The sequence below is a fragment of the Caloenas nicobarica genome, chromosome 14 (assembly GCF_036013445.1).
Source record: "Caloenas nicobarica isolate bCalNic1 chromosome 14, bCalNic1.hap1, whole genome shotgun sequence".
Lineage (NCBI taxonomy): Eukaryota > Metazoa > Chordata > Aves > Columbiformes > Columbidae > Caloenas > Caloenas nicobarica.
Window position 1 is genome coordinate 13,813,292 of NC_088258.1, and position 17,464 is coordinate 13,830,755.

Genomic DNA, 17,464 nt, shown 5'->3' on the forward strand with positions numbered 1-17,464 from the left:
CGAGGAGCTGCTCCGTCCTGCCAGGCTCTGCACCGGGGTGGGAAGGGAAGCGCCACTGTCCACGGTGGACTTCTGTGCAGCTCAGAGAGAGGGGAAAAAGTGTACATTTCTGAAAGTGTTCACAGGAACACGCACACACAATAGAATACTTGCATCAGAAACAATCCCTACCAGAAATCTGAGTAATTTCTGATTTTTAGAGAACTGTCTCAGGGCTTGTTTGTGTGTTCAGCTTTGGGGATGGTACCTAGGGGTCTGCCTGGCTCAGTCCCAGGGTTCCAAGCGTACCGTCACTTTCCAAGGAAGAATAAGGCTTTGCAATTCCCCATTGCGCCACTCTCGTTTGGTCTCTGCATCTGGTAATTCCCTTTTTCTTCCTGCGATGTCCCACATCGCTCCAGGCCAGCACTGCAGGCTCAGTGTGGGGTACCCTGCCTGGCCAGAAGCTCCATTTCGGGGTACGACACGCTTCCCACTGCCCTCCTCGGGAGTCTCCATGTTGTTGGACCCATTTCATTCCATAGAGTGCCATCTCTTGGCGAATCCCCTTACTTCTCCCCGCCGCAGAACTGCCCGGCTCAGAGGTGCAGGACACATGCTGCGGTTTCTAAACCAGCTCCAGTTGTTGGTGGAGGCAAGAGCTGCTGGTGAAGCAGCCACCGCGCTCCTGCGCCCCCGGTGCGCGGTCCCTCTTGGGCACAGCGCGGCTGCACACATGTGCACACATGTTCGACCCTGGACGGAGCAGGGGGGACCGCCGGCGGCTTTGAAGGTGGCTGCCTTTTCACTGCCGAGCCCAGCCAGCTCCTCGCCAGGCCCTGGAGGTCTGCAGAGCGGGACCCTCTGCCGGGGATCGCTGCCCGGGGTGCTCGGGGGGGCTCTGCGGGCTCCTCTAGGCCAGAGCCAGACGGAGCCCTGGAGCAGCTCAGCCCTTGAGGAGGCGGCAGCGCAGACAGAGCCCTGCTGGGCGCCCAGCGCCCTGCCCGGACCATGTGCCCGGGGCTCCCCGGGGCTCCAGGCCTCTTCGGGCGGGGACCTCCGTGCGCCCCCCCCGCGCCTGCCCAGCAGTGAGCGCGGGGCTGCGAGCTCCCCGGCCCGCCCGGCAGCCGCCGTCCTCGGGCGCCGTGTGCCCCGGCACCGCCTCCCCCGGGCCGGCCCCGCTCCGCCCCCGCGGCCGGCTGCCGGCGCGGGCTGCCGGGCCCGCAGTACCGGCCGGGGGCGCGGGGGGCGCGGCTGAGCCGCTGTCCCCGGCGCTGGGAGGCAGCGGCGCAGGCGGAGCGGAGCGGTGCGGGGCTCGTTGCTGCTCTCTCCCTGTCGCCGCCACCAGCCAGCGGCCGCGGCCATGGGCGTCCCGGGCCGCCCGCTTTGTGCCGCCGCCGCCCCGCCGCCGCCCGCCGCCCCGGGCCGCCGCTGCTGAGCCGCATGGGCCGGGCCCCGCGCCGCCGCCGCCGCTGCTGCTCCGTGCGGGTGAGTGAGTGAGCGGGGAGGCGGCCCCGAGCCCAGGCCCTGCGCCGAGGCCGCGCCGGAGGCCGCCGCCGGGCGGGAGGCGCGGGGCCGCGCCGGGCGCCGCCGAGCCGGCGCTAGGCCGCCCTGGGCGCGGGGGGCGGGCGCCTGCCGGCCGCCACGGGCCGGGCCGCGCCGCGGAGGGCGAGCGGGGCCGGGGGCGGCGGCGGCGAGGGGCCCGCCTGGGTCTCTTCCCCCGAAGTTGCCCGGGGGCGCCGAGGGGCCCCGCGCGGCGTCCTGTCAGCGCCGGGGCTGCCCGCGGAGCCCGCTCCGGCCCGGCGCCGCCCGCGGGGCAGCTTGGGGCGGCGGGGGCCCGGCCGGGCCGGGGGCGAGGCTGCTCCTGCCAGGGGCCGCTCCGCGGAGCGAAGCGGCCGGCGCCGCCGTCCCTCGGCCGGGCGCCCGGCTCGTCCCCCGGCCGGCTCTCGGCGCGCACCCCGCGGGGCTCCCCCCGGCCGGGAGAGCAGCGAGCTCCGCCTCGCCGCAACAATGACCGACATGGCTGTGGGGCAGCTGCCCCGGGGGGTCCCCAGCGCCCGGGCTGGGGTAACCGGGCACTCTCACCGGGGAGACGGGGGCGAGTCCAGGGCTCGCATCCATAACCGGGGTGAAAGCGACCTAAAAACGCAGCATGGTGCGAAAAATGCAGCCCCGTCGGGTGCCGGGGCAGCGGCTGCCTGCTCCGGGTGGCTCGGTCGAGGTGCGAGGGCGGCGCTGGGTCCTGCGGTGCCTGGCCCTGCTCCCCGGCTGCCCCTGGTCTGGCTGGGGTTATTTCGTGGTGTGCGGGGGGGCTGTAAGGACAGGCGCGGTGTAGGCGGTTGTTCTTGGTTCAACGGGGGCGAGGGAATGGGGGGAAAATGGCAAAGCATCCCAGAGGTGTGTTTCTTGGGCGAGCTTTGAGAGGGAGGCCAAGCTAAAATGTGTCTTTCCTGGTGTGTTTTCAAATGCAATTGAGTTTATCCAGTGCAAGGAGTAATTTGTTAGGCAGTTGGTGCTCTGCAGCACTTGCGGCTTTGAGGCTGGTGCCATTCTGCGAAACGAGACTTTTGCTACTGTCTTTAAATGATGAAGTTACCTTGTCAAGCAGCAGAAGTAGCAACCCAGGCATTGCCTTCCTCTGCCTTCCCCTCCTTCCCCACACCTCCCATCCTCCATGTTGATTCGTTGCTCTTCTTTAAAAACATTATACTTGATCAGATTTCTTTCTCGAGGTGGTTTTCTCATCTTCCTTCCATGACCTGAAATTTTCCCAGGCTCGTAGCATGCAATGTTGTTAGTGTAAATGCACCTTTTCTCAGTGGCCTGTCTACAAAAACCGGTGCCAGTACTGAGCTCCTGTGCTAACATGCCCGTCTGAAGCAAGAATGCAGTCCAGATACCCAAAATATTGGGGTCAATAATGCATCTGGATTCCCCTGGAGCTAGACAAGGCAACACAGTGTGTTTCTAAAATGCAGATATTTGTGAGGAATGTGGCGCTGGTATGTCACTTGAGCGTACAAAAGCCACCTGTGTTTGATTAAGGTGCAGTCTCGCTTTCAGGACTAACTGGGTATTCTTTCAGAATATTTTTCACGATACTTAAATTCCTGTTTGGGGATGAGAATTTCCTAGTTCGGTAGCCAGTTAAAAGGCTGCAGCCTTAGCGTGACCTGGCACGCGTGCTGCCCAGGTGGGCTGTGCGGAGGAGCTCATGCCAGCGCGGAAGACGGCGTGTGTTCTGTGGCGCCAGCTGGTACCTGAGCGTAGATCTCCTGGGTGTGGGGACTGCGAGATCCCAGGGTCCTATAAAACTGGGTCTCTTGTGAAATTGGCTGTTGGTTTTGAGTAGCACTGGCCGTATCAGCAATGCCTGAATGCTGAATGTAAAGTTTTTGGATATTCTGTAACTGTCATTTTTAGAGGGTGCCTGGTTTAAGCGTGATTCTGCACTCTCTGAAGTCACCAAGAACTTTGCCATTGGTTCTGTTGAAAAAGAGGCATTAATACAATAAGGATGCAGAGCAAAATTAGTGGTTTTTAATCTTAGAGTGTTTATTTACAGTGATACTCACATATTTTTTTTCTCATCTGTTTCAGCCAAACAAACTTGTTCCCCTTGGAGCTACAAATATTGGCGATTTGAGATTTGAGCTCATCCCCCACTGTTCCTGCGCAAGCAAGCACCAGAAAAATGAATATCCAGGGGAAAGGCTTCCCCTTGGACCTCGGAGGAAGCTTCACTGAAGATGCTCCAAGGCCACCGGTTCCTGGCGAGGAGGGGGAGCTCGTGTCCACAGACCCAAGGCCAGTTAGCCACGGTTTCTACTCCAGTAAAAGTGATGTGGTTAGAAATGAGACGTCCACGGCAACACCGAGGCGCTCCGATTTGGATTTGGGGTACGAGCCCGAGGGGAGTGCTTCTCCAACTCCACCCTACCTGAAGTGGGCCGAGTCGCTGCACTCCTTGCTGGATGATCAGGACGGTATCAACCTTTTCAGGACTTTTCTGAAGCAGGAGGACTGTGCGGATCTGCTGGACTTCTGGTTTGCCTGCAGTGGCTTCAGGAAACTGGAGCCTTGCACGTCTAATGAGGAAAAAAGACTCAAGCTGGCAAAAGCCATTTACAAAAAATACATCCTTGACAACAATGGCATTGTGTCCCGGCAGATCAAACCGGCCACAAAAAGCTTCATCAAAGACTGCGTCATGAAACTGCAGATTGACCCCGACATGTTTGACCAGGCCCAAACGGAGATTCAGTGCATGATAGAAGACAATACCTACCCTTTGTTCCTTAAGTCGGATATTTATTTGGAATACACGAGGACAGGTGGGGAAAGTCCAAAAATTTATAGCGATCCGAGCTCAGGGTCCGGGACAGGTAAAGGGCTACCTGGTTATCTGCCGACTCTGAACGAGGACGAGGAGTGGAAATGTGACCAAGAGGCCGAGCCCGAGGCCAGCAGGGACTCGGCGCCTTCCAGCAGGCTGACGCAGAAGCTGCTCCTGGAGACGGCCAGCCAGCGCGCCGCCTCGGCCCGGCGCTACAGCGAGGGCAGGGAGTTCAGGTGGGTGAGCGCCGCTGGGGCCGCGTCGCTTCGGTGGAGGATGGATTGGGAACCGCCGCGGATGCAGGAAACCTTGGGGGACCTTGGGTGCTGGGGAGCATCCCCATCGGTACGGGGTGGCATCGCTCGGGCGCTTTGCTGGAACGCAAAGCTTTATTTGAAAGTAGTCGCAGGTTGTTCTAAGGGTGTCTTTGGCTGTTGCTGTCTGCATCATCCCTGCAGCATGTTCTTCACCCAGGTGAACTGCTGCTAGACGTGGTCTGGAGGCGGGTCAGGCTTGGCGGGTAGTGAAGGTCCACATGCACGTGCAGGGAGCCGAGCGAGCTGCAGTTTCAGGTTGGCTGTAGCCTGCACCGGCAGCAGGTCAGGGCTCAGAACAGCTCGTGGTAAAACTCCTCTTTGTAAATACACCAGGAAATCGTTGTGATGAGCCACAAGTAGAGGCTGCAGGAAGCTTGCAGGGGATACTCTCACCTCTGTAATATTTATATGAGTGAAATGGGGTTCACATTACTGCCTGATAACGGAACTGCTTTGCGCGCAATATTCCCAGCACTGAATTCTAGCGGTGTCAAAGGTGGAATCACCAAATCCAGTTAAAACGGTTCCCTGCTGCAGCTTTTCCCTTCATCAGAGGAATTGCTGTTGGTTTGTTGGTCTGTTTGTTTGTTTTTTAACTAGAGGAGTTGCACAGTTTTGCAGCCTGTTTTTTTTCTGGGTCCCCCACCCACCTCCAGCCAACATGGATTTTGAAACTTGCTGAGAGCTCGGTTAAAATTCCAGACAATTAACTTAGCAGGGAGCTCTCTGGGATCAATAAGCGTGTGTGTGTCTAACCCTTGCTGAATCAACAGAACCCAGCCAGAACACATTCCTACTTTTTTTTTTTTTTTTAAATAAAATCTCCTTGTTTTAAGACCTACTTAGGCTAAAACCTGACGCTTTGTGAAGATTACAAAATGAAGTAGCTGAACTGTCCTCTTCAAAGCCGCATGCCTTATGAAAAGCATTTCTGTGTTTAATCTCCCTTGGCCGTCCCTTTAGGCTGGCAGCTGGAAACCCATCCCACCTCGCGCAAGGTCCCAGCTCCTTTTAGCTAGCAAAATGTGTTTGGTTTGATTCCTGTTTGGTTTGGATTTTGAGGAGGTGGATGTTGTGTGTGAAACTTGGGGAAAAAAAAAAAAGGGGGGGGGGGAAATTAATGTGGACTCCCACTGTTTTAATCAGAGGTCGGAAAAACAAAATCCCAGGATCCTGGGACCTTCCTGGGGAGTTAATAAAAAACTTGGATATTTCTTGCAATGAGTTTTCACTGAGCGGTCAGGTACTCACCATAAGCAAAGGATTAGAAAAGTCTATGATTTAAGTAACTTTTTATTTGACTGGCAGTGGCTTTAAGATTGAAAATAACCTGAGGTTCAGCAGTGTTTAGTTTCCTTACTGGAGCAGGTAGCAAAAACCTGCACGCAACACTGTGCTTCTCAGCTCCAGCTTCAGAAAAAAGTGCACTTTATCCATTTTCTGAATACATCTGTGCCAGATTTTAAAATGGTTAAGAAATGTCCTGAGAAATAGAAGCATTTTAGTGTGGTGTTCCTCAGTCTTGGGCATTTTCATACGAAATTGAAACAACATTAAATAAATTTTTACCTGGGGGGTGGAGGTCAGAAAAAACGCATTGCTATTAATTTGTAGTGTCCGACAGCCTGTCATTGTGGCTACTGACGCTCCGTTGACCTGTTGAGTAGGGAGGCACGGAAATGTTTACTGTTCTCACCAGCGCAGGAGCCATTTCTCAGCCTGGAGTAACTGAAGATAAGTGATTTATTTTTTAAATGTTGGTATGTCAGCTCTAGTAGCATCCAGAGCATCGCCATGAAAGATGCTGCTGAACTGTGTAATCTCTGCATTTTTTATTCTAAAAAATCTGCTGAGATACTAATTTATGAGGTGATTGTTCCTCTTTGTGTGAGACCTTGTGGTTGAATTAACTTCCCAGATGTTATATAGCAATAGCTGTCTTGAATAAGCTGGTTTTTAAGCTGTAGTGTCTTTATCCTGCAGACTTTTTTTGTTCATTTACTTTCTCACCTGAGTAAGTGTGCTGGAAGCTGGTGGAGCGGCTTGCAGCAAGAAGCAATAGCGGTGTGCAGCATTTGAAAGGCTGGGTCCCAATTTATTTTGAAAATTTCCACAAACTTTTTTTTTTTTGTTTCTGTTCTTGAGAGAATGTTGAAATAAGCTGTTTTGCATTATATCTGAGTGCCTGTTTAATCTTCCCAAGATTGAACTTCTATTCCTTGGCTTCCATGGAAACCCTAAATAAAGAGGAATCTGAGCGAATGCAATAGAAGTATTTCTCTGTTAGCAAATGAGCATCTTGAATTGGCTCCAAATTTTTTGCAGCAGAAAATTCATAAATCTTGATTTGGTAGCTCTTGCTCTCGGGAGAGCAAACGTTAAAAATTCCTGAAATGGCAGAAGACAACCCGTTATTAGTGTTGGATATTTTGAAGGTCTGCAAATGTGCATGTGTATTTGAGAACATCCCGAAGCCAAAAGCATCGCTGTTACCCACTGTGTTTTTGTATGTGTAGGAAAAGGCCAATAGTCATTATAGTTAGGCTCCTGCAAATTAATTGGACATTGGTTATGGATCAGTGAACTTCAAAGAGGGCAACCCCCGAAGATCTCGGGCATTAACTCGCAGCTTCCGAAAGTGACACTAACGTGGTTGTGAGGGTGGCTAAATCGTTCATTAACCTTCTTCTGACACGCTGGGACGGCGTTCCTCAGATCCGAAGAGCAGAAATTAAACCTGTGCCCGTGAACTGCCCTGCAGCCTGGTTTTCGAGCACTCCAGGAAAATGCACACTTAAAAATGTTGGAAATTTGGTGTTTGGTGGTGCAACTGTCAGGTTGCAGTCGTGTCTTTTGATGGGTCGGGTTTCTTCTGCCGCCTCTTTAGCTCCCCTCGTGCTCCCAAAGCGTTGAGGACCAGCACTCACAGCCATTGCCTTTGCTTTCTTCCCATGGTGGAAAGCAAGAAGAGTGTATGCTGTTCCCTGTGAGCAGCTTTGCCTTCATCTCTTCTGAGGGACCAGCAGGCTGGGAGATGTACATTGCCTCTGCCAGTTTTGGGATTTGACCTGTGTCATGAAGTACAGACCGTGTTGAAAAGGAGACCTGGAGGATGGTGATGAGAGGACACGTGATGCTGGGTGAGATGTCCAGTTGTTGGACATTGTGGGGTGTATTGTGGTGGAACTGCTAGGCACAGATGGACAAAATTTCCCAACAGAGCCTTTGATATACATGTGGTTTGGTTTTTTTTTTAAAGGAAGCTGTCTACATGATCCAAGCTTTGATTTCCACAGCACTGAGCTGACTAAGCTCACGGTGTTTCGCAAATGTTGGTGGTTCAATTAAGGCGATGGGCGATGTGGTTCTCTAACGGGGTACGCAGAGAAAGCAAGTGGAGAATCATCTGAAGGAGCTTTTAGAGGGATGTGACAGCCTCTAGTCTGAGACGATGCTGTGACGAACCATAATGCGGAGAGGAAGAGCGCAGGGTAGTTCAGGAAAGATGTGGGGTCTGTTGCTTGGGCAGCACAAATGGTCCGGTGGCCAGAAGCTGGGCCTGCATCAGGAAGAAGCTGAAATTTAGCTGGCAGACCTAATTTTGAGGTTTGCTGCTTCATTCATAATTAAATATTAAATTGCAGACTTCTGACTCAAGACTGTGTGGTGAAAGAATCAGTGTTAATTGTACCGAACGAGTGGAAAACTGGGGATGCAAATTCACAAACACTGATGCAGGAGCAGTCGGTGCTTAGAAAATTTAAGGCATATATTCCTGTCTTACTGATGCTTCTTTTAACTGGAAACGCAGCATGTGCATCTTGGAGTTAGGCTGTTCGAGCTTCATGAGAGCTTGTTTGCTGGAAAAAAAAGCAGCTACTGAATGTTATACCAATACATAAAGGCAGAAAGAAAAGTTTTGGATGCTTAGCTTGAATTAAAATTACTAGGCCCATAACGTCACTTGTAATCAATACAACCCTATTTGCAGCCTGTGTAGAGCAGCTGCTATTTCCAATTTTAAAGAAAATAAATTGCAGAAGAATAGTTTTGGTTCTGCATTGTTCTTGAGAGAAGTTACTGACTCTTAACGGGGAGGTGGGGTCTGATGCTAATGGCTCTAAGTGGTAATTTAGTGACTCCAGCACTGTAAGATATACAAGACAAAGACTGATGGTGTTTTTGCACAGAACTTATGCCAGCTTTTTAAAATACATTGTTAAGCTGATGAAACTTCTGCATGGAAATGCTTATATTAACAGTGTGTAAAGTATTTCTACTTGTGTTTGCCAAGTTTAAAATGGATTTTATTTGAAGAAGAATACCTTTTGTGCCCATAGCTTTGCCTTTACACAAATCAAGATGAAGAAGTGGTGTATTTGTTGTTTGGTTATGGATCAGTGCTTTGGCTTCTTTTTAAAGACAGGTAGTTAAGCTTTTAGCACTCTATTTTGGTAAATGAATAGCATTTTCTCCCCTCTCCAGCAAACAGCTACCTTATTTTGTTGTGATTGAGTTTTATTTGGGATATATGGTCTTTTATAGTAAAAGCACAGAAGGGGAGTTATATCCTCCTCTTTTTGGTGCTGGAGAGGTTCAGGTTGGACATGGAGGGGGGAATTTCTTCATGGGGGTGCGATGCAGCCCAGGCACAGGTCAGCAGAGGGGAGGGAATCTCCATCCTTGGGGGGCTTCACGGCTGGGTCAGACAGAGCCACGGCCCATCTGGTCCAGCATTGGCCATGCTCCTAATTGGATGTGCACTTACAATGATGGCACAAATCTGTGTTTGAGAACCAGGTTGGAGGTCAGACTGGTTTGGGTTCTGCCTGGGTTCACAAAGAACTGGGTGCTAAAAGGCTGCGTGGGAGCTGAACCGATCCTGGGGTGCTGGGCAGGGTGGCCACAGGGTGGGTGCACCTTGGGTTTGATCTGCCCTTCAGCTTCAGCTTGGCTTTATGTTTTAAGAGCTTCTTTGTTGTCATTATAATGGACTAATCCCTTGAATAATTAGTTACCATTGGATGTTTTAAAAATGACTGCCTCTTGGATGTTTTCCTTTAATAGTCTGTTAGATCCTGGATTTATTAACTATTGAGACAGACTGTGAAATCCTGTTACACTAGGCTTTCTTGGTGGAAAAAGGACTGAGAAGGGTGTGGGGGTGTTGCGGGAACACACGCTGGCCTCGTGTTTGGTAGAGCTGTTGGCTCCCCAAGCCGTGCGAGACGTCCCGCCTGCCCGCTGGGCTGGGACGCTGCTGCCCGAGCATCCCGCGGCTGTGGGGCGTCCCGAGGTTTGGGGCTTCAGAAGGTGCTGCAAGAAGTTACGGCACCGTGGCTGCGTGGTGCAAGGTCAGCCAGGCAGTCACTGTCCATGGAAAATAAATTACGTGCCTGGTTTTATTAGGATCGGCAGAGAAATCTGGTTTCAGAAGCGGCTGTATGTGTAGCGCAGAAAATCGCAGTGTTTGAAAAGCACTCAGAACGAAGGTGCTGATATCCTAAATAGGTTCCTGGAAATATCATTGGATTATTAGGCTCATCCTTAAATCCATTAAGCAAATTACAGTTAATCAGTCAAATAAAAGAAGAAAGATCTTTTGCAAGGCCCTGTCTTTTGAGCCACATGCAGAAGCTGTAGTAATATTTTAATTTTCCATCTGTCAGTGAATGTATTCAATCACTTCGCTTCCTTATGTGGAGGATTCGAAATTAGAAACTGAGGTTAATTATCTGCATTAAATGAAATATGTGAAGACCACAAAAGCAAAAACCTTCGTGATTTGGTATGGTCTGTTAAGCTAGGCAGGCTGTTTCAGAAGGAGAGGGGTTATTTTCCCCGGTTTTGTTCCGATTGAAGGGTTTTAGTCACAGTAATTGAAATGATTAAAAAGTCGAATTGCTGGTGGATATAATTCTGGGCATCTTTCTGAAAAGATCTGACACTTGGTGAAGAGCAGGGGTTTGCCCTGCCTGGCCTCTCCTGGCAGTGTGAGCAGCCGGCGTTTGCCATCCCGGTTGTCCTCGGTGCCTCGTTGTCAACCTGTTCCACGGCAATGGGCTGTCACAGCTCTGCTGCTGGCGTCGACGAGGTGACTTGGAGGTGGAACAACGCCGGAGGAGAGCTGCGCTTTTGAGCATATCAGCTACAAAACAGGTCTGACACCATCCATCCTAATGCCAGCAATTGGCTAATTACTGCCCGCTTCATTTGGAAGTGCAGCTTTGGACTCCACAAAGATGACCCTCGTGGAGATACACCATCCCCAGCAGTCAGCTGGTTTTGGGGCTCTTTATTTCTTAAGAGGCTCGCTTTTTTTCCTAGCGCTGCAGTGTGCACATGGCTCAGGTGTGAGCAGCTTGGGGGGCTGCAGCCCCCATCTGTGCTCCTTGGGGGCAAAGATGCCCCTTCGCTGGTGCAGCCCTGAATAGCCAGCTCCGGGCACTTCAGGAAAGGTCTGACTCTTCTGGAGACACACATCTTCTCGTTCCCCTCCACCGTGTGCTAGAGCGAGCGGCTTTGCCTGAAGTCACGCTCAGAAATTAAATTGTAGCAGGTCACGCTTGCATGCAAAAGCAAACCCATCATTACTTGCAGCCCTGGTCTGCGTTGTTCACTGTTGTAAGGCAATGATGAGTTTAAGTAGAACCGTTGCAGTTTTAAGTCAGATTATCCAAATTCTATAAAACCCATGTGGAAATTGGATTTTGCCTTTGAAGACTCTAGAGTACACTTTTGTGGTAAGACATGGAATTTTTTGGTCCTATGGCCCCCAAGATACAATCTGTTCTTAAAGTAGCAACTTTTAGAAGGTCTTTAGCTGATAATAGATTAATAGCTTTTATCTATCCTGATGAAAAACAGCGGAGGGAGGGAAAAGTATAGCTAGAAGAAAAAACATCATTGAAATATCCAGTGAGACCTACTGGTTAGCACCAGGACCTCGTGTTAGTCCCTCGACTAATGACCAGAAGATACTGGGTTTTATTCTTCCTTTGACCCTCCAACCCCCACATACTCCCTGTCCTGTTGTAGACTGGAGAGTCTCAGTCCTCTCCCTCTCTCCATTTTTATTTTCCTTTTTTCTGGAGGTTTAGGGTTTTTGTCATCTCCAGGGCGTGTTCAGAGAAATTCTGGTGCTGGAAGAAGGAGAGCGGTAGGAGTGGGAAGGTGGGATTGCCTTTTTTTCAGCAGTCCACATTTGGAGTGGTTTAGCTCTGCTGGAAAACCATGCCTTTAGTGTTCAGCAGATTTACCATTTTCAGTCATAAATTTTGGTCCTTTTCTTGGCTTGCAATCAGCTTTTCGGACTGGGTGGGATTTATGTGGAAGAGGGGCTTCCTTGTTCTGCCATTGCTGCCAGCCTGGTCCAGGCGGTTGCTTTGGGACCTCTGTCCCACACAGGTATTCCCATGGGATCAATCATTTGGTAGCTGAGGATCTCTCCAAGCTTTCACAGGCAAAGTGCAAATCGGAGCCGAAAGCTCCTGGGAATTACATGTAGGATCCTGGAAGAGAGTGACTCCATCTCCAGCTGTAGCTACTGGGTTTGATTAACTTTGTCCTGGCTGTGCCCTGCAGAAGTAAGAGCTGTAAAACCATTTGGCACCAGACATGCAAATGAGAGCTGGACTGAAGCGGCCGGTACCCACGAGGATCCCAAAAGAGGAATCAACAAATAGAAATTATTCTATTAGCAGGGCCAAAGTTCACAGGTTAACCATCATGTCAAATCAATGAAATACAGCCTTGATCTCCTGCACAAGGGCTTTATTGTGTATAAATAAGAGTGCCTGAGCAAAGACAGCAAGTTCTTCCACTGTAACATTTGCAGCGTGCTGAAGAAAGGGAAGCTCTGTCCCGATTGCCGCACGAAATGCCACCGTCGGACATTGGCTTCATTCCTGCTTCAAAAGATTGTAAACCGTGACCTTGGAACCTTCTTGCTCTCGTAATGGCCCTACCCAGATTGGATTTCCACAGGGCATGTATTTTTAAAAATTTTTTTTGTAAAAGTTGGTGTCTTTGGCTAGGAAGCCTTGTCTTTGTACTTTTAATTCAGTCCATGTGACTGTCATAACATTTATTTCTTAGGAAATGAAAAATGTTGCTTCTTGAGGGAAGCCACAAGAGAAGGCTGTTGGGTACACTGGCAACCTCAGGTGTGAGCAGCACGTGTCTTCTGCTGGTGTGCTGGCACTGGACGAAGACCATCACCCAGAGTCCTTTGTTGCTTGGTCCAAGGCTCTGCCAAGAAATGGCAGAAGCCGCTTTCTTTGTTATGGAAGTATTTATATTTATAGTGTCTTTGAACATCTGTGCATTCAGGGAAACTTTGTTTTCCTCTCTTGGGAAAAGGTGCTTTGAAAAGTTTCACTTGACCTTCTTTTCTTCAAGATGTGCCAGTGCTGGTAAAAACAGATGAGCTTGAAACAAGATGGAAATGGGCAGCAAAGGATGGGTTGATGTGTCACTGGAGTGCAGGATTTGTCACGTTTTAAAACGGCTCCCCGGGTTTTCCCCTCCAGGAACATGCAGTGAAGTTCGTGACCTGAGGGTGATTTGAGTGCTGGAAAACAGCCCGGCTGGAGGCATTTGGGAAATCCCAGCCAGGCTGGAGGCATTCGGGAAAGTCGAGCATCCCCGTGGCCCTGAGCGGTGAGTGAGAGGCTGGAGGAACCTGCTAAAACCCATCCTCAAACCTTCCTCCTGCAGAGAGGAAACTTTCCAAGTGGGCATGGGAAGAACATTCGTTTGGTAATCCTGGAGATAACAGGTCGTGCAGCTTCACCCTTCACTCTTGCGCAACAACTGGTGGTCAGGCTGAAGTGGCTATTTTAGAAAGGCACCCAAGTGATGGGAGGTCGTGCAGAATTTTTGTTATCTCTTCCCCTGGTTAGTTACTCTCACTATTCTCGGTCTCTTATTGCTTGCTTCAGTTTTTGCAGCTTCATTTTCTAGCCGCTGGGTTTTGGTGTGTCTTTGCCCACTTCAGTGGCTCCAAATACCTTTGCATGTTTGAAAAAACCCTGCTGAATGGGTGTGAATGTTCTCCTTAAGTGGCAGCAGCTTTGTTATGGAAGGCCTTTTGGTTTTATTAGACTTTTCAACCCTCTGGTTGACTGTTAAACAAGCCGTGGCTTGTCATGGTTGACAAACCTTCGCTCTGGTCTCAGACCTAACCTACCAGTTTAAAAGGCAGTATTCTTTTGTGTGCAGATTTCTGGGTGGGGACCATTGGGCTTCTAAGGGAAATTAACTCGCGGCCTCTCTTTCCCCCTCTTCTATCAAATAAATTAAGTTTTGTGTTAACTGTTCTGTCACTTCTAAAGGCCGAAAGGAAATGTCAGCCTTTGCTTTAGGTTTTCTGCTATTAATACCTGAAGTGCTGTGCTACACAACAAGTGTGCAAGTAGGTGGGAATATGTAATTATATTAAATACAGAACAGCTGTGCGATCAGTGTCAGCTACTGAAGATAAAATGTAGAAAGCTTTTTTTCTGAATGATTCATCCATAATTATTTAAAAACATGTTGAATTTATTCTTAAGCTTTGGAGGAGAATTCTTACAAGGCTGTTTGCCGTCCATGGTGTTTATACACCTGAGTAAATGCCTGTCTCAGCAGTTTGTCAGTGTTGAGTGCTCCAAATCTAAATCCCTTCAAAGGTAACCCCAGCACCTTTGTCTGTTCTGGCCGTTCCATCTGCAGCGTTCTTACCGGTGAGCTGGAACCAGTTGTGGCAGTGGCTGGCACTGGGACAGGCAGGGTGCTGAGGCTCACACCATTTTAATAACTGTTTTATGCAGATTTTGCTCTCTGTATGTTTAGGTGGCAAAGGCTGTAGCAGCTGGATGACACAAATACACCGATGGGACTCGGGGAGAGGTGGTTGGGGAGCAACTTTGTGTCCACACAGCAGGCAAGCTATGGACTGTGTCTGCTCTCTGTTCTGTTAATATGTCTCCCTAACAGTGTCTGTCGTATGGATTGTGGTGGCCCAGGGAAGAAGGGAGGGAAGGTCCTTTGGGTGGTCTCTCAAGGATGCGGCAGACTGGCCACATCTGATTTTAGCAGTGTTGGAAGATACGGTGCTTTTCCTTGTGCCTTGTTGTTGCAGGTGCTGCTGCTTCCTGCCCAACTGGGCAAAACTCAGTATTTTTATTTTCAGCCCTGTGGTATTCAGGAGAAGTTAGCCCGCGCTGCGAGAGGGGCATTTTTCACACGCTCCTTTCTCTTTGTGGTTCCTAAGAGGGTGGAAATGTGCTACACTGAACGGGCTGAAAACTGTACGGTGCTGTTGTTGTTTTTATGCCAACGTAGCGCTGCCCGGCTCACCGGCCCAGAGCAGCATCTGTGCAGGGCTGGGCTCCGGCCCCCGCGGCCGGGGGGCAGCCGGCACTGCAGCGCTGGCACTGCAGCGCTGGCACTGCAGCGCTGGCACCGCCCGGCAGCCAGCGCCTTCCAGTGCCACCAGCCTCAGGGGGACAGGCACGGGCACCTGAGCTGCCTCTCGCTTGGCTCCATGACGGTGGAGCAGGGAGAGGAGGGGAAGGGTCTTAGATCCAGACGTTAGCAGGGTGTCCCCAGTCCCTGGGGCAGATCACCAGTCAAGCTCCACTGCTCCATCGCACTGCTTGGGTGGAAGAGATGAGCAAATTTGAGGAAGGCAGAAACCCCAGCGCATGCTCTAGTCCGTCTCCTGCTGAGCCCTGCTGCCTGCAGCTTTAGTCAAGAGCTCAAGGAGGCTGTTCTGATCCTACAGCAGTCTCAGCAGAAGTGTCGGCTGGCCCCGTGTTGATCTGTTTTCCTTTCTTGATGCAGTGCTAGAGCTCCTCTCCTCGAGACCCTTGCAAATACTGACTTGGGTGCTTTCGGCCTGGGAGAGGTGCCTTGTTGGAGCTGTAGCGAGTGAGCCGATGTCCCACCAATTTTACAGTGAAGGTGCTGGCCTTGCAGTCCTTCCAGATGCTCAGAAGTGTGGATGCTTCCTACAGCTCACTGGTTTGCCTCCCCAATGGCAGGGTACATTTGAGAGGCAGCAGTTGCTTGGGCTCAGCAAGGTCGCCAGGGTTTAGGTCCCGGATGGTGACGCCCTGAGTCAGCTCTACATGGATTGCTGCCTTTCTCACCTCATGCAGGTTCTTCTGTCTGGAGCCATCAACCACATTGCCAGCAGTCAAGCTGTGAGCAACCCTTTTTCTTTGTTAATTGCCGCCTGTGGCTTGGCACCAGCAATGTCAGAAACCCTCCCAGGTAGCCCATCTTGGACTGCGGACTTGGGTGTAGTGTGTTGCCTCGGGTGGCAGGGAGTAGCATAATTCTCTCACATCCCAGAATTGGAAATCATCCTAGCAGCCTGAGCTGAAGAAAGAGGGTGGGACTGGAGCCAAACCTCTCGTTCCAGATGGGACAGTAGTGGCAGGAACACCTATTGTCCACAAAGGTGTTGCCAAGCCACAGGGGACAATTAGCAGGGAAGAAAAATGTGCTTCCTTTAAAATTTGAAGTTTGAAAATAGTTTTTTTTCCTTTGAAATTGAACATACATACATTGATATGCCAAGTAGGCAAAATCAGGATTGTAAGAGCAAGCATCTGAAATTATCTAACTCGTGTAGCTAGCAAGTTAATCAAACAGGCAGGTTTGTCAAATGGGATTCCATTCAGTCCTGAGCCACAGCAGCGTGTGAACAGGATTTATAACACCAGGTTAATCTGTGTTCAGCATAGAGGACAAGTAAGACAGTCCTGGAGTATAGTAGCGAGCTCTCTTTCTAACCATATTGTTGCCAATGCGGTTATGGTGGAGATAGAGTTCAAAAAGAAATTTTTCCTCCTTTCTAGGGTCAGCTGTTTGCATTGCAGATCTAAACTGTGTATTAAACAGTCAGCCCCTCTGGGCTCTAAAAAGATTTTCACAAGCTTTCCCTTTCATACAGGGGACCTTTCTACACCAAGTCCCCCTCCCCAGCTGATGTTGCAGCCATGATTTATATTTGTGCTGGGCTGCTGGATTTCACCTCTCGCTCTCCTAGCACTCAATGCATTGATTCCCTCCGTGTTCTATTTTGAGTGTGAATTTGGAAACAGAGCAGGATTTCAGGGGTGGGAAATCCTTCTCAGGTGCTGGTGGGAGCGTCAGAGCAGCGGTGCCGTGGGGAGGAGGGGAGGAGGGGAGGGCGGTGGGGAAATATCACCTGCAGTCCGTGACATGCATCGATCTGGGCTGGAGGGGCTGGAATAGGGAAGAGAGCAGATGATGTGGCCCCGTGTTGGCTGGGGAGCTGCTGGCCATGCGAGCTGTTTGAGGTCCGAGTGCCCTCCGAGTCCCTCAGGAGTGCCTTGTTAGCCCTTTACTGTCCCTCTTATCTCCGGCTTCCCATGTAGACAAAACAGGCGTGTGTCATTTCTTGGAGAGAAGTGTGTGAAAGCTTGTCCCAGGCTCTTTCAAGCACGTTGTTGGCTTGAGTTAATCTTTCCTCCTTGCTCTTCCCGTGCTCCCTATGAAGAAAGATCAGTAAAGACTGTTCCAGTATCTCACCATAGGTGATCATAATCCTGCTTTTCTCACCAGATTTCTTAAAATATTCATATTCTTAGTAAGTACGTCAGCCATGGCCACCTTACCTGGTGTTGACAGTAGTCCTACTTCAAGCTGGAGGCTGGACTACTCTGCTCCTTTTGAGATCACTTCCAATCAATACCTTTGTGATTTTAGTCTTTAATTAACTGCCAAGCAGATCCTCCTCTGTCACATGCATGTCTGAAGGACTTCATTAGCTTTTATGCAACAGTGAGCCCTGCAGAAATTCATATGCTCATGCAGC

At 50.5% G+C, this 17,464-nt stretch overlaps 1 protein-coding gene across 1 annotated transcript in view; it reads left to right on the plus strand.

The window, feature by feature from the left end:
- The first annotated feature begins 1,260 nt into the window (after window positions 1-1,260).
- Window positions 1,261-17,464, plus strand: part of AXIN1 (axin 1) — a 71,384-nt gene continuing 55,180 nt past the window's right edge. Inside the window, exons 1-2 of the mRNA XM_065644997.1 lie at window positions 1,261-1,467; window positions 3,580-4,551. Coding sequence (XP_065501069.1) covers window positions 3,674-4,551 — 878 coding nt within the window. The 5' untranslated portion in view covers window positions 1,261-1,467; window positions 3,580-3,673. The remainder of the gene's footprint in view (window positions 1,468-3,579; window positions 4,552-17,464) is intronic.